This window comes from Populus alba, chromosome 14, assembly GCF_005239225.2.
Source record: "Populus alba chromosome 14, ASM523922v2, whole genome shotgun sequence".
Lineage (NCBI taxonomy): Eukaryota > Viridiplantae > Streptophyta > Magnoliopsida > Malpighiales > Salicaceae > Populus > Populus alba.
Window position 1 is genome coordinate 10,585,099 of NC_133297.1, and position 16,816 is coordinate 10,601,914.

The 16,816-nt window shown below is 34.4% G+C and overlaps 1 protein-coding gene across 1 annotated transcript; it reads left to right on the forward strand.

The window, feature by feature from the left end:
* The first annotated feature begins 157 nt into the window (after positions 1-157).
* Positions 158-11,896, forward strand: LOC118041854 (protein HUA2-LIKE 2). The gene is made up of 12 exons (XM_035049369.2): positions 158-694; positions 826-908; positions 5,859-8,006; positions 8,222-8,684; positions 9,198-9,306; positions 9,380-9,492; positions 9,575-9,762; positions 9,854-10,325; positions 10,446-10,884; positions 10,998-11,177; positions 11,358-11,408; positions 11,507-11,896. The coding sequence occupies exons 1-11, from the start codon at positions 566-568 to the stop codon at positions 11,381-11,383; spliced, it is 4,350 nt and encodes a 1,449-aa protein (XP_034905260.1). The 5' UTR covers positions 158-565; the 3' UTR covers positions 11,384-11,408; positions 11,507-11,896.
* Positions 11,897-16,816: the final 4,920 nt, after the last annotated feature.

The window sequence follows — 16,816 nt, forward strand, 5'->3', positions numbered from 1 at the left end:
TTATCCGTTGAAATGATAAAAATAAATTAAGTTAGGGACTAATTTGTAGTTATCTTTTTTTGTTAATAAAAAAGTTATAGCGCAAATAAAAAATAAATATATTTTTTTTTATATATAAAAAATAATATTGGTAGGTCACGTGTAGATTACAAACACTATTCTCTGCTCCCCAATGACCAATAAACTCTAAACTCGACATCTCATCCTTCCGCACCGAGCGCACGTTAGCCCACTTTCCCCGTTCTAAATTAAAACCTCCAGTACAGCTGCAAACAATCTACTCTTGAAGCGCACTTTAGCCGCTCCTCTTCCTCACCAAACCCTCTCTCCCCCACAGAACGAAATAGAAATAGAAAAAAACTCCCAAATCCAAAGAAATTAGGGTTTCAACATAATTAAATAAATTAAATACACTGGGTTAAACTAGCAACTCGGCCTCTCGCTTTCTGTTTGTGTGTTTCAATGCCTGTTAATTGCTTGGCGAAATCGTGTCTTGAAAACCCTAGACAGTGCCAGAGTGGTCCTTTTTGCGGCCGATTTTGGCATATCTAATTTGATTTGAGAGATGGCGCCCAGTCGCAGGAAAGGTGCCGCCGGAAAAGCAGCTGCCGCCGCCGCCGCCGCTCGCCGTCAATGGAAGGTGGGCGATCTCGTCCTTGCCAAAGTCAAAGGCTTTCCTGCTTGGCCTGCCACAGTATGTTTCTCTCTTTATTTTTGGTTGCATGTTACTTTATTTTCCGATGCTTTGTTTGCCACTTTTAAATTTTTTTGTGTGCCTAAGCTAAGTATTAGCTGCTTATTAAGTGGGGTTATTGTTGATGCCAGGTAAGTGAGCCGGAGAAGTGGGGCTATCCGAATCCAGCTGATTGGAAGAAAATACTCGTCTATTTCTTTGGAACCCAGCAAATGTGAGTGTAACTACCGCAGATACTCCTTGTCCAATATGATCTTTTGATGGTTTTTCTCTCCTGCGTATGAGCGGTTTTTTGGGTTATCTATCATCTTGAGTCTGTGGAAGTTGTTTTTATGATTTGATATGATTTTGCTTGTATAATTGGTCTAGTCTAGTCTCATCTTTTGTTTAATGCAATTTTTTTCTTGTAATTTATAGTCATTTACTAGAATCATAGGACAAAGTAAGTTGTTTATCTGGTCTCTTGACTCAAGGTACTTAGATGTTAAAGGAGACATAGAAAGGGACAACTAGAATTGTGTTTTATAGTTAGATATTCTGCATCTTGCCTGAATGTTTAATGTGAATTATTTTGTTTTGACTGTCAGCAATGATAAGAAAGTATGTGGAAATTTATCTAGTAGGTTTTTCTTGTTTGTCCATATTATAATGTTTATGCAATGGTGACTTCTAACTTTTTCTGTATTGGGGAACTATTACTTTTGAGTACATATTTTTTTTCTTTTCCGAAGGGAGATTGCAATCAGTTGAGCGAATTGACTTAGTATATTTGAAATCATGTGGCGAACAATAGGCCTTTGTAGCATGTTTCATTGTTGATAAAGCTGTTTTTTTCTGGGTGTAGTTGTTGAATTATTTTTAGGTTCTGGTATGGACAAGAACAATGATTTCCTGTATAAACTCTTTGTTTGAGTTGTCATAACCCAGACGTGACAAATAGTGTTCCTTGGAAGCTTGCGTGGAGAGTTGAACTCTCTGTTAGTATATGAAAAGGGACAATGTTGCCTATAGTTATTCCTTTTCTGTTTTTATTCTTGTTACCTCTGAGTAAATTATAAAGGCCATTGCATCAGTCACTACTTTTATCTGGTAGTCTTTTTTTCTTATATTTGTCAAATATGGTTTTGGGTTTTCCTTGTTCTCTTTTTATTGATAAACAAAACTCTAATAAAAGAGGACCTAAGAATTGGAAAAGCAAGAACCTTATTTACATGAAAGTGAATCCACAAATTCTAATTTCTAAATGAGCATCTTTAACCCCACAACACAGCCTTTTGCTTTACATGAATGGATCATCCTTTCAGCAAAATTGATTTGAATGATTGTGCCGAAGCAACTGTTATGTAAATGGTGGTGGTGGTTTGGCTTCTTGTTCTTATATATATATATATATATATAATATTTATGCATACATGCTTATAGATATTAACATACATGTGCCATATCTCCACTTTTCTTCTGATTATTGAAGCTCTTAGTAGGATGATAGTTAAAGAAATAAGGAAGGTTTTTGATGGTTTTAGCTCAGGCAGAAATGGGTAGACTGTCTTGGCATCTTGTCCTTTGCTGATGGTACTTTAGTCTTCTTTGGGATGGATCCTACTGAAAGATTACTTTAAAGATCCATTCTTCTATGTTTTGAGATGGCATCTGGGATCAAAATTAATTTGTATAGGTTGAATGGTTCCTGCTAGAGGAAAAGTTGATGACAACTTCTTGACTCATATCTGGGTTGTAGGATGGAGAATCTTCCAATTTTATCCTTTTGAGCCTACCTTTGATAGCCAAGTGCAAAGACAAGAAAGAGTGGGAACTTGTTATAGCAAATTTGGGAGAAAGCTTGTGTGGTGGAAAAAGGCAATATATCACTTTAAAGGAGGTTTACTCATAAAGGGTGAACTCTGAAACCTCCCTATTCATTCCTTGTTTTATTTCCATTTTTGTGTGCTATTTCTTATGGACTAAAGGATGCCGGAGAAGGGTTTTTGGGAAAACATAGGGGAGAATTTCTTTGTGATTCTTAATGGACTAGAAGCTTAAGGTGGATGGTTTATTCTACTCGGGGTTTCTATTATGTTGTGGCAGTTTAATTGATCAAAAGTTCATGCTCAGATAGGTGGTGTTTTTGTAGAAGCAAAAATGATCTGGGGGTTGTATACCTTTTGCTCTTTGGGGTTTTTTTATAGGAGTGGAGCAAAAGAGAATTGGATGTGAAAGAAATTACTCTCAAACCTTTGAAGAGTTTCCCTTGATAATAGGGCATGTTGGACAACTTTTTGCTAGTGAAGATGAGTCTCAGTTTTAAACCAACTATGATGTGTAATAAATGTACATCATAGTTTCTTTAAATATCTTCCTACACCAAAATCATAAAGATATAACCACAACTATGATTTAGAACAACAAGCTAGAGTTATTTGGGTGCAATTCTGGAGTCTATGAACAGTTATGTCAGCATAATTTAGGGTTTAATGTTAGAGATATAAATAAAGGAAGAGATGGAATCCCATCTAGGGACCCATGGAATCTTGGCTAAGGTTGATTGTGTCACAATGTAAAAACAGAAAAAAATTGATTGCTGGAAAATTATTTGAAAAATATTGGCACATTAAAAGACTAGATCACTATATGTAGCACTAAAATTCTTAGTATCCTTCTTTAATGGGAACTCAGTCTCCTAATTCCACAAACCACAGCTATTCCCATGTAACAAGGAAAAAGATGAAGGAAAAAAAAAACTACTTGGTTAAGGACTCATAACAAGTAAGGCATTTACATGTAAAATAGAATCCTTGTCCCAGCTAATTTCATGCTGATTCCAGAAACAACCTTGACTCGTAAAATAAATGGAAATGCACAAATGCTAATATTTTTGCTGGCCACTTCAAAATCATAGACATGCAACTCCCATCCATTGAAAAATAGTTATAGGTATTGAGGAAACAAGTCTCTTTCAATTGATCTCAGTACTACCCTACAAATCCTCAAATTGAGAAGATATGTTCACGCAGCTCTAGTTTAATTGTAATGCAAAAGCATGTGGCGAACAGATTTCACTACTTTTTGACCAAGAAAGATCTATTGATATCCATTTGTAGATATTATTAATTGTCAAATTATTTCCCTAAAAAAATGTAATATCAGATGGTATGGCCATCTTTTGAACCTTCATGTTGGTATAAATAGCCTCTAGTTGTGCTCTTATTAGCATCTTATATAAAAATCTATCACAAAACATCCTCTTCTAGATGGCTTTTTAAGAGCTTGATTCTTGCCATCATCTTTACAATTGCATGATGAACAATGTCAAAAGAGAGTAGCAAAAGATTCCATCTCCCAATCTTGCTTGCAATGATGAATTATGATGCAGAGATGATGCCAAAGAGAACGGGATAGCTGTTTTTAACATTTTTTTTTTATTTCATACAACTTTCAACATTAGACATAAATCAGGCTTGAAATGCTTCCACCCTTTCTTGTTAGTTTTCTTCTCTTAATGAGACTGTCTTAGCTCCTTCAAAATACAGCTGTTGTGAACATCCTCATGTTTGGCTGCATTGAAGTCCGGCAGTTTTGGAGCCATTTCCCCAATGGAAAATGTGGTTCACCTGTAGGGTTATGAGTAGGGATATGAACTGCATATTGGTTGATTTTTTTTTTTAAGGATTGTTGAGCCTGATTTGTGTCCCTGGTTATGATACTCGGTCTATTGGGATATTTTGGGTCATATTTTCTCCGTCATTTGCTGTTGGTTATTGTTCTTTGATTTCTCCAGTTTCTTTTTGAGAGCTTCCTAGTCTAATCGATGTTGTTGGAGACAATCCTTAGAAGGTAGGCTTTCAATGGGGATTTTGCAGTTATCCCCTGTTTAGTTTTCCAACTTTGAGAATGCATATTTCTCTATGTTGCAATCCTTGTTCAAATGGTCTTTCTTCTCTCTTTTAGCCTGTTCCAAGCCTATCATTTCTAATTGATTTTGATAAGAGACAATTGCTAGAATTTTTAATGACAGCTTAGCAGTTATCAGTAAATTGATTCTATGGCTATTTGGTTTCTAAATGTTCAATAATGTATAATTGCAGATCTCACAATTCTTGTCTAAATGGTCTGTCTTTTTTCTTTCCTTTTGCTTTGCGAGGTTTCAGATGGTATGTCTCTCAATAGTCTGTCTGCATCCAGTTTCTTGTTTTTTTTTTACATTTTCTATGCTACGTTCATTTTTAATCAGAAAAGAGGTATTCCTTTGGATTTTGATGCACATTGGATGGTGGAGAAAAAAATTATTGGAAAGTTTATATTTACCTGTACAAAATAGTGTCTTGAACATCTAAGTATAAGTTGGGTAACTTTTTAAATTTTCCTTTTCTTATCCTGTGGTTAAAAGTAAGCAGGAGAAATAAAGAGAAAGTCAATAGTAACGTTATCATTTCTTTCTGAATTTGCTGTTCTTGCAGGGTAAGAGCCTTTGTGATGTAGGGCATATTTAGATTGCTGTCCTACGAAGGATTTTGGGTGTGCTGGGGTTTGGAGAATTAGGGATTTTAGAGGTGAATTATGGGTTTGATTTATGTGGAATTGGGATTGATCTAGGATGTTTTTTGGGTGGAATTGTTCCATTATTAAAATTCCCATGGTTATGTAGGTAGGTGCTCCTTTTACAGGCACCAAATCCTTAGCTGTCTTAAACTAAATAGGCAAAATAAAACAATCATGAATAAAAAATCCATATTAACATCCTTGCTCCTAAAGAAACTAAGATTCCCAAATAGGGTAGCTTTACAGGATATTTCAAAATATATGTAATCACAGATTGAATAACATTAACTTCTGAACTTCTCTATCTTTGACTGCATCACCTTGCATCCATATCTAAATACATGATTGAATATATGCCTATGAATTAGTTAATATATCAGCATTTAGGTTTTGTGCCATACAATATTGCATTGTGCTTGTCTGACTTCCTTCTTGTACTTGAAATACTAATTTATGGATGGCAATTTTTTGATCTTTGAGGTTGTATCTTTCCTTTGTGATATTTTTCTTGTTTGGGCTGAGTTTAGCTAAATGTGTTATTTCTCCCCCCAAATGCTGTTCTTAAGAGCTTTTTTAGAATGCAGTTAATTAAGACTGTTTTGTTTGGATGAATATGTTGTTAATACAGAGCCTTCTGCAACCCTGCTGATGTTGAACCATTTACTGAAGAGAAGAAACAAACACTGTTGATGAAACGCCAGGGGAGGGGTGCAGATTTTGTTCGTGCAGTGCAAGAGATCATTGATAGTTATGAGAAGTTAAAGAAGCAGGATCGAGTTGTTTTGAGCTCCGACGATGGCCCTACTCATGCAAATGGTGGGAATTCATTAGAGTCTTCAAATCACTTTGAGGTGAAGGATCAAAGAGAAACTTCAGAAGCAACTATTACAGGTAGAAATGATCTGAGTCTTCAAATTGATGATGCTTCTGCTGAAGCAAAAATTGGTTCTTTGCATCACAAAGATGCGTTATTGGAGCAACCTCCTGATGATGTGGTGATTAGAGAAAAGCCTATAATCACCACCTACACTTCAAGGAAAAGATCTGGAGGTTTACGATCTAGGAAACGTATCATGCAGGAAAAGGCACCTTCAATTGAAAGGTCTAGAAGCTCTTCCCGGTTGGAGTCCAGTAGATTTCAAAACTTCATGATGCCACCAGATGATGGTAATAAGAGTTCAGGAGATATGTCAATTGATTGTATCCAGGACAGATCTTTGCGAAGCGCTAGGCAAATCAAGAAATCACCAGATGATTCTGAGTGCGACAATGCAGATTCATCTGCTTTTGTTTCTAATGTCAGCATCGAAGATAATGGTTCTGAAATTATCACAGCTGACTCTGATTCCCTTAGCTTGAATGAAGGTAGCACTCTGGATAGTGGTTCTAGACTTGAGACCTCTGAAACTGCTGTTCAATGTTTGGAGGGAGATATTGAGTTGAGCAGAGGGCTTGATTTCCAAATAAAGGCTGTTATAAGAAAGAAAAGGAAACAAAACAGAAAGCGAGCAACTGATGAAGTGGCCGAGCCAACAGTCAGACTGGAAACAGAGGCAGATGTGGATGTAGGATTGCATGATAATAACCAAAATTCCCAATTTGCATGTAAAAATTTGAATATAACTCAAATTAAAGAAGATGGAGATGAGCACTTGCCACTAGTGAAACGAGCTAGAGTTAGAATGGGCAAACAATCATCTTTGGAGGAGGAACACAATAATTTTACTCTAGCTGAAGAACAAAGACCAAATGAAGTTGCCTTGAATGCAATGGAGGAAGACAATAGCTTTTTTCAACCTGAAGAAAGAACATCTCTTGAAGCTGGAGTTAATACATTGGAGCCGATTAGCTCCTCCTCAAATTGCAACAGTGATATTCCTGCTCATAGAGATTCGTTGGTGGTGAGGGGAATTTTTAGTAATGTCTCACCCTCAAAGAATTGCACTCCAATTCAAGCAGATAAGTCCCAGCTTTTGAGAGTTAAGGAAATCCAATCCTTTTGCAGTTCTGCTGACAGTGAATCTGCTTTACCTCCATCTAAACGTCTTCATCGTGCTTTGGAAGCCATGTCAGCGAATGCTACTGAAGGTCAAGCTTTTATTGAAACATCAACCGTGAAAACATTTATCATTGGTAGTTCCATTTCCTCAATAAGGAGTGCTTCTGATACGGTGACTGTAAGTAAAGAAAACAGTGATTCAGAAGAGCAGATCGTAGACTCTCCTGGCAACATGGTTTCTTCATTCTCATCTGGCTCCAAGAAAATTTTAGAGGAATCCAATAAATCGTCATTGGATGTCAAAATTTGCAATGAACCTGGAAGCATCAAGGGTCCAGGGCTTTGCAAAGAGGTCTTTCCAGAGGCTACAGACCAAGGTGCTGACAAAAATCCCAGTGGATTATGTTTTGAAACTGGCAATACTTGTGTTTCTACTCAAGCCCGATCTCCATTGCATTTGATGCCTAATCTTGATAGAAGACAAGCTAGTCTGCTATCCCGTCATGGTTCATTAGGTCCGTTGTTGCTTCCAAAAGATGAAGGCAATTCTGGTGACACTGAATTAAAAGACTTCGGGGATGGAAATGCTAATAAAGAACTTCATACTTCCAAAGATTCTGGGATGAGTCCAAATATTATCTCTCAGGCTGATGACACTGCAAAAGTTTCCCCTCAAAGTGGTGCAAATCTCCTTCGATTCACTGCAGAGGAAGTTGGTTATGAGGATTCTGTGACTGTTAGGCCTCAAATTGATTCTGACAGCCAAGCTAATGGCATGTAAGTGCTATTTTCCTTTTGATTCTGTGCTGTCTGTGTTTGTATGCTTTTACCTGTTACAATTTCAGTAAGAACTAGGCATTTTTTACCCTCTATCGAAAAAAGTTCTTTATTCCCTGGTGTTAAGGCATGAGATTCCATCACTGTTCCTAGTCATTTATTTTGTTTTCAATTCATCATTTTTGTGCTTAAGTTTTGTAATTTTTTTGTCTTAGTTGTGAGGTGGCAAAAGATGTAAACTGTGACCCGCCACAGAAGGAAGCTAGTCATGTTTCTTTTTCTGAATATCATTTGGATGACAAGGATGACTTGGCCCAGTCAAGTCCGCCTCCAGCTGATAGAGTAGAATGTCCTGCACAAGTATTTACTCCTAATGCCTCAGTCCACGTGTCTACTTCAGAAAGTGTTAATTTTATTCAAAACAGTGGCTCTTCTAGTCCCAATTCCCTTTCACACCCAAAGAAAATTGTGAGCACTTCGGTTTCTGATGAAGATAAAATTGAGTCAGCAGTGCCTCAAAGACCAAAATCAGTTGGGAAATGGAATAATTGTGCAGAAGCACATGCTGCTTTGTCATCCTTTGAAGCAATACTTGGATCATTAACAAGGACAAAGGAGAGCATTAGTCGAGCAACACGCATGGCTATTGACTGTGCAAAGTTTGGTGTATCTGCTAAGGTATGATGATGATGCTTAGCCATGTGATTTAGATTTTTTGTTGTTAGCTCATTCTGTTAAGAGATTATGATATGCCAACTAAATAAAATAAATTTTAATTTGGCTAATATACGTGTAGATTTGAGATTTCTTAAAAAGTGAAGGGGGGGGGTCGATGCCTGATTTACCTTTTTCATTGATTCTTCCAAGAATAAGTCTGTAGATCAGTTGTGGATTTTCCACAGCAGTACGTCTTTGCAAACATTTCTGAAGTCAATATGCATAAAATATACTGACACTTGAGTTTTTTTTAACAGGCATTTAGTTAGCATTAACGATATTTTTACTTGTTTTCTACACTTTCATTGAGCAAAGTTCATGTTAGAATCCGAATGTTCACTCATTTTCATTGGAGATGAGGCTCCATGAAGTTTATTTGTATCTCTTTTCATGACAATTTAGTTGAAATGGAAGTGTAAACGTGTGATCCAGTTTTCTGATGATCTTTTGATATAATACTACTAAAAAACTTAGGTGGTGGAGATTCTTGCTCGTAGTTTGGAAAGTGAGTCAAATTTACATAAAAGGGTGGATTTATTCTTTCTTGTGGATTCCATTGCCCAGTGCTCTCGAGGTTTAAAAGGTGAAGTGCTTGTTATTTTTAAGTTGTATGTCTTTGTGGTATATGTGATGTTGATCTCCAGTTCCATTTTCAGGTGATGTTGGTGGTATATATCCATCAGCTATTCAAACTGTACTGCCACGCCTACTTTCAGCTGCTGCTCCTTCTGGAAGTTTTGCACAAGAAAATCGGAGACAGTGTTTGAAGGCAAGCCTTGGAAACTTCTAGTGCATTTTGTCCTTGATTTCTTTTTTCATTCATGTGTTACCCTTTGATATTTATTTTATAGGTTTTGAGGCTTTGGCTGGAAAGACGTATTCTTTCAGAATCCATTATTCGCCATCACATTTGGGAACTTGATATACTTGGTGGTTCATCTTCTGCTGGCCTATATTCTCGTCGCTCAGCAAGAACAGAAAGAGCTTTAGATGATCCTGTTAGAGACATGGAGGGTATGCTCGTGGATGAATACGGAAGGTTTGAGTCCTGCTAATATATCTTTTGCTTGTAGAGTAGTTCCCAAAATCTGTACACCTGTTTTATATTGAGATGGTTCTTGTTGCCTCAGCAATTCAAGTTTCCAGCTTCCGGGATTTTGTATGCCCCGCATGCTTAAGGATGAAGATGACGGAAGTGATTCGGATGGAGGGTTTGAGGCTGTCACCCCAGAACATTATGCTGAAGCTCCTGAATATCAGGAGTTTACTCCTGCAGTAGAGAAGCATACACATATCTTGGAAGATGTCGATGGTGAGCTTGAAATGGAGGATGTGGCCCCCTCTTGTGAGGCTGAAATGAGTTCAGCCAGTGGCATTGGTGGAGGTGATGCTGCATGTAATTCACACAATCAGCTTGAACAGTGCTTACCACAGCCCTTTGCCCCTCCTCTTCCACAGGATGTGCCGCCATCATCACCACCATTGCCATCATCACCACCACCACCACCGCCTCCCCCACCTCCTCCTGCCGCACCCTGTTCATCTGCAATGCCTGATTCTTATACTAGTGGTGTTGATTCAAATAATTATACAAATTCACATGTATGTGCCCATAGTTGATTGCATTTTCTTTCACATATTTGTTCAACTGTCAGTATTAATATATATAAGGTGGAATGTATTAGGCTCCGCTTTCATTTCTGATTCAGATCAAATTTGCAGGATTTGCAAGATGACTCGAGACAACCTTTGACTCAGAATTCTGTTCCACCAAGAATCAACCCTTCATTGTCCAATGCAGTGATTTGTCGTACACCTGAATGTAGAGATCAGATGCAGGTGCAGCATTGTGACTCGACCAGATCTTTCAGCAATTATCCTGTATGTCAATCAAATAATGTTCATCGCACTGATGGTCCTAGCTTCCATCATAAAGCATATCCTCCAAGGCCGCAACACCCTCCTCCCTCGAATCAGTTTTCTTATGTTCAGGCAAACCAACATGTGAAGTCTCGAAGAGAAATCCCACCCCCTTCCTACTTCCACAGATTCCAGCATTCACATGATTTTGATTGTGGAAACTTTTATAATAACCATGAAAGAATGGGACCTGGCCCATACGAGCTTAATGATGGCTGGAGATTTCCTGCCCCCTTTCCTGGTATGTTTAGTATTTTATGAGAGATTGCAGGGATTAATGGAAGCTTTGTTCTCTACTGTGGTAATAATTGTTGCATCTTATTGTCTGCCATCCACTATTTTTTCTCTACCCAGGTCCAAGATATCCTGACAAATCCAAAGCATCCTATGCACCTGTTCCTTATGATGGCCCTCCACAGGAGCCAACTAGATTACCGCATCAAGAGTGGGATTTTCACTCCCAGGGGATGTATCACAGAAACTTTATGCCTTCTAGACCCCCTCCTGAATGTGCAATTCCAGTGACAAATAGAGGTACGTTAATTTTTCATGAGATCTTTTCAAGTTTGAAAATAAAACCAGTATTTAAGTCGTGCACTCTCACCGTTTTCCCAACACTATAAGAATTATTAATAGTTGGAAGATCCTTTTCTATTAAAAACTACATGGAAGTTCATACGAGTACAGGCTATAAGAATTTGTGTCGTGTTTCAGCTCCGAGCATTTGGCGGCCAAGATGAGATTGTTATCAGAGTGTAGGGAGTGGTATGTAATCATCATATCTGCTTTGTTTTGCAACTCTTTATTGTGTATCTATAAATGCTATCATCTTATTGATTTACTCACTGCTTTATATTTGCCAGGAAGGATCCATTTTTTATCTGCTTTTTTGCGGCTTGTTCAAAAGAGTGAGTGAGTCTACCTGGTTCTATATTGATTTCTCCCCATGGATTTCGTCTGGAAGAGGCTTTACAACAGATGATTGGGGTGTGACCTACTGAATGGGGGCTGTATATATGTATCCTGTCAACTTTTCAGCAAATGCAGAGAGTAGATGACAGCCATCAAGAAGAAGGGGACATGCAAGCTGTAACTTAACATTAGGCTGTCATGTATCAATTCCCAATTTTTCTTTTATTGTCGGTATAATTTATTTATTAAAAGGCCGCAAGAGAAATTCTGTAAAAAAATTTACCAGGGCAATTGGTTAGAACTCGTAACTTTTTATCTGGTATACAAGGAAAATTAGATCAGACTTATTGGAGATTTCTCTATGTGCGTGATATTCAAGAAACATTTTTCAGCCTTGGTGCATGGTTGACGTTGCTGTAGTTTTTATGGTTATGGTTAAATTTTCTTTTTTAATTGTGATTTTAAAAAATAAAATTTAAAAAATTGTTCAGTTAAAAGAAATGCAAGATATATTTTTTGCTTTTAAAATAAATAAAAAGCATGTGTTTATCAACAAAAAATAAATTATTTTAATTTTAACAAAACTACAATATAAAATGTAATTAGTGGGGTCTAATGTAAGAATAAAAACTATTTAATTAATTAAGTAGAAGCGAATGATATTTATTTCAAAAAACATTTATATGTTCATATATTAGTTTGATCTCGGTAAATTATGATTAATTTGTGGTAAGCTATGATTAAACTTGTGAAAAAAAAAGGGTAAAAAATTAAAAAAGATCATTTAAAAAAAAAACTATATTAAAACAAATAAAAATATTTATGTTTATGAAATTGATTTAACTTGAATCAAAACTAATTTTTTTAAAGCTAAATTGAATAGATACTTAAAATTTTAAAAGGAATTGAGGGGGGCAAAAAAAAAAGAAGCAAATTAGCGCTCTCACCTCATGCGCTATCCGGTGAGGTGGATAACGCCATGACGAATCAATAAAACACAAGAAAAGCTGTCAATTAACACATGACAGGGCAACTCACTCGCCAACGTATCTGGGGACTCCACTAATTAGTTTTGTAAATTTTATTTTTTACCTAAATATATATGATAACAAAAAAATATATTTTTTTTAAAAAAAAGTTAAAGGCTGTCTCACGCTGTAAGTTATTTTGTGTTAAACTTTGTACCTTTAATAAGATAATATATAAAAAGAAAGTATATCAATTTAATTAATTAGATTTAAATCAAGTAATTAACACTTCAATAAAGAATAATTAATGGCATATCTTTTATTAGAGCCAAGGAGCCGGTGGTCATATTTATGGTACACTAAGATTCCAATTAATAAAGGAAAAACCATTTATAGGAAGGAAAAATAAATTTCCTAACGAATTCCTTAACTAAAAGATCCCTTTTCTTTATATATATATATATATATATATATATATATATATATATATATATATAACCATGAAAAAACCGGCCAAATATTGAAAGCAAGAATTGAACCTACGCCTCATCACAATTTCAAACCCGCTTTAACCACTCAACAAAATAATAATAAAATTGCAATAAGAAAATAAAAAGAATAGCCAGAAGAAAAATTTAATTTTAAAAAATAAAATGTAAATAATAAAATAATATAGGAAACTTGAAAAACCTATAACAAAAAAAATCATGAAAAAAGTGAAAAAAAGGAATAAACCATAAACAAATAAAAACTAACAAAAAAATATAAACGAGGAATCAAACATGCACATAGAAAAAATACACGGAAGCTTTCACCACTTGGCTACAAATGATTATTAATCATTTGATCTCAAGTATATGATTTAAACAAGACTTTGTTTTTGTTGGTCATAGTCTAGCTATGATAATCGAAAAATCAGAGAAAAAGATCTTAGACCTAAAAATCTATTTTTACAAAAAAACATAATAAACACTCAAATAAGTCAATTGGTAGCCGAAAAGCATCCAAAACCTCAATGTAAAAACTGTGACTCCATCAAATTCTCAAAACTTTTTTAAGATCATATTTACTTTTTTAGACATAATGAAAGCCAAGTAACACCTCAATTGAAGTCTATTCAATTAAAGAAACCTGTTGACATTAATATAAACCTTTTTCATGGCTGAAATCGATTCCAATCAATGACTTTTTTAGTTTTCAATTGGAATACAATCACACTTTCTCATCTCCCCTACGAGGACCAAAAAAAAAGGAAAAAAAAATATTTGGACCAAAATGGACTTTGCTTTTGAATATCATATTAGACATTATATTTCTTTGTAGTTTTCTCTTTGATCCCCTATGATTAAAGTTTTTCATCCTAAATAAATTTTGACAAATTGATAATGAATTAAGACATAAAAGGATGTAATTAAAAAAAAAATTAAGGATAGAAAAAAATTGCTACAATAAATGTCCTATGCATTTTAGTATATCTTATAATTATAATACTATATTCTAAAATAAATGATTGTTGGTTTTATTGTTATGAAAGTTGGAAATCAAATAATAATAAAAAAAATAATCTTTTATTTTATTTTTTTTATTAAAAAGAACCCTAATTGGTGTTTTAGAAACACCGTGCTATCACTGTTCACATATAGTGTTAAGATTGCCACAATGTTCTTTGTTATTATTGTTCTTTAAGACTTTCCTAACCAAATCATAAACTTTTTTTTTCTTTTAATTTTATCATTTTACATTGTATTAACTTAAAATTAGACCTGATGATTTGTTTTGATTTTCTTTCTATACAGCTATTGCAATGTCAAAAAAAAAAAAAATCCCAACATTGAATTGATGTTTGATTTTGCAAAAAAAAAATATGGTTTTATTATTTGTTATAAATAAAAAATGAGAGGATTAGAATTGATAGCGAGGCAAAATACAGGTTGTTAAGGAACTCTATTGAGATAGATTTATAATCATAGGGCATCTTTTAAAAAAAACATTGTCCCAAAATTTTTAGTTTTCTTTTTTGGTCATTTAGTTTAAAACTTTTACGTTTTGATTCAAAATTTAATTTTATTAACGTCTCTAAGTATGAGAGATGAAAGAGAGTCATCAAAAAATAATGAATGAGAGAGAAATTGCTTGGTTGTCCATATTTAATAAGCAAAAAGGAGCAATTTTAGTATCAATGTGTTTCTTTTGATGATAAGAGTGTCATTAAGTTATTTTTGAGCTTCCATGTTGCAGAAAAAAAATAGATCGAGGTTGAGAAAAGTTTTTGTTTTTCAGTTTAGTTTAGTTTTTTTTGAATTGATTTAATAATGTTTTGAGTTGAGGTTTTTTTTTTTTGAGATTCTATGGGTATTTATTACGTATTTTTATGTGAAAATAGATTTAAATTTTTTTTGGGTTGAAAAACCCGAGTCCAATTTTATAGTCACCTCTTTGGTAACCAAAATATGAGCAAGTAAAGCAAAACCTTGTCCACTTTTTTTTTTTTTTAATAAAAAGGTGATCAACATTTCATCTATCCTTGAACAATGAAAAAGAGAAGGCCCATGCATGCCAATCCTTCTTTCTGTTGAGCTAACACCCGTGCTCCATCTTTTTTAGCCCAATTGTCTAGACTCTTTCTATTTTTTTCTTTATTTGTTTTTGGATTTTGATTGAAATGCAATATAATGAAAAGGCTTAACATGATATCTAGATAACTATTTAATTTTATCCTGATTCTTAAATAAAATTATGTATTTTTATAGGAATTTTACCAATTTTTCTCTAATTATTATGTACCTAATATACAACAAAAAAAAATTGCTCATAAGTATTCAATGAAAAAAAAAATTGCTTATTTATATTTTTTATGGTTTTTTACATTATTTATTATATTAATTATTTTTTTCCTTCAATCACATGCATTATATTGAGATATTACTTTAATATTTTTTTAAAAATTCCTTTTAAGATTATGATATGTTTTTTTAATTTAAAAAGGATAATTTATTTTGAGCATTCTATAGTTTGATTATTCTTTTTACTTCACAATTAAGTTTTTTAACATTACACTTTATAGCCTGGATCAAATTAAATTTTGAAAATAAACAAAATAGCAATAATACCCCTTATATATTGCTCTCATTCTCAAAATGATAGTCATTCTCTTTCATAACAGCAAACCCGATCACTACCCATCAAGTCCCTTAACCTCCATAGCCACCATGAGTCTCTACAAAAAATTTCACCAAAAGTCATCCAAAAATCTCTACTTGAAATTGCTATCACAAAACCAAACTCCACCTAAACCATTTTATAACATAAACCACTCTATTGTTGAGCCTAGAACTACTGCTCCTTAAAGGAAACAATGAGCGTTGAATTTTTTTTCTAAGACAATACCAATAATTATGGTAGCTATAATGTAGGGTATCAAGATACTCCACACGTTAATTTAGCATAGGTCATTGATATTGATAGGTCCAAATGTTGAAAATCCTTTTCATCAAAATAATTAGCTAATCGGTAAAGTTTGCCTTTACTTTTCAACTAGATCCCAATGTTTTTCAGCATCTAGATTGGCAACCATGACATCTTCCTTATAAATGTGGTAGCTACGTTTTCACGAGTCTAAAGGAACAAAACCAAGTGATAATGTCCCAAAAAAAATCCAAGTAGCTTAAAAGCAAAACTTATGTGTTGGATAATCGGTTAATCTATTAATTCTAGCAATCTGATTCATTCTTCTTAGCCAAGATAAATGGTGGATGGAACCTGCAAAATGTTTCCTTTTATAGATTTAAAGACTTTCAGACGCTTAATTAGGAATCATTGTAAAGAGAGGAGGCTTAATAATATTGTAAAGATATAGACTTTTAAAATATATATGTTAAAAAAATATTGAGAATGAATTAAAAGTGTCCATAGAACTGAAGGAATTCATGATATATTTATAAGCCCATAAGTCTTGTCCTTTTACGAAGAGAAGGAACATGGATGTGATTTCCTTCTGATAGTATCATTAAGGGGAAAATATCCCTTACACATCATTAATGAGGGATAAATATTTTTTACGCATCATTAATGTTTATGAAACAATGGTGGGTCTTTATAATACTTTTATACACCTGGAGGTATTTAGAGATGAGTATCATTGACCTTAACATACTTTTATACACCTAGGAGTATTTTGTGTTAAGGGTTACAAGAGTAAATAAATAAAGTCTTGTGGCCCAATATAGGGCCTAGAAAAATCATTGTTCTATATCCACTTGAGATTGGCATGGTGCCAAGCTTAGAGGTGTTGGA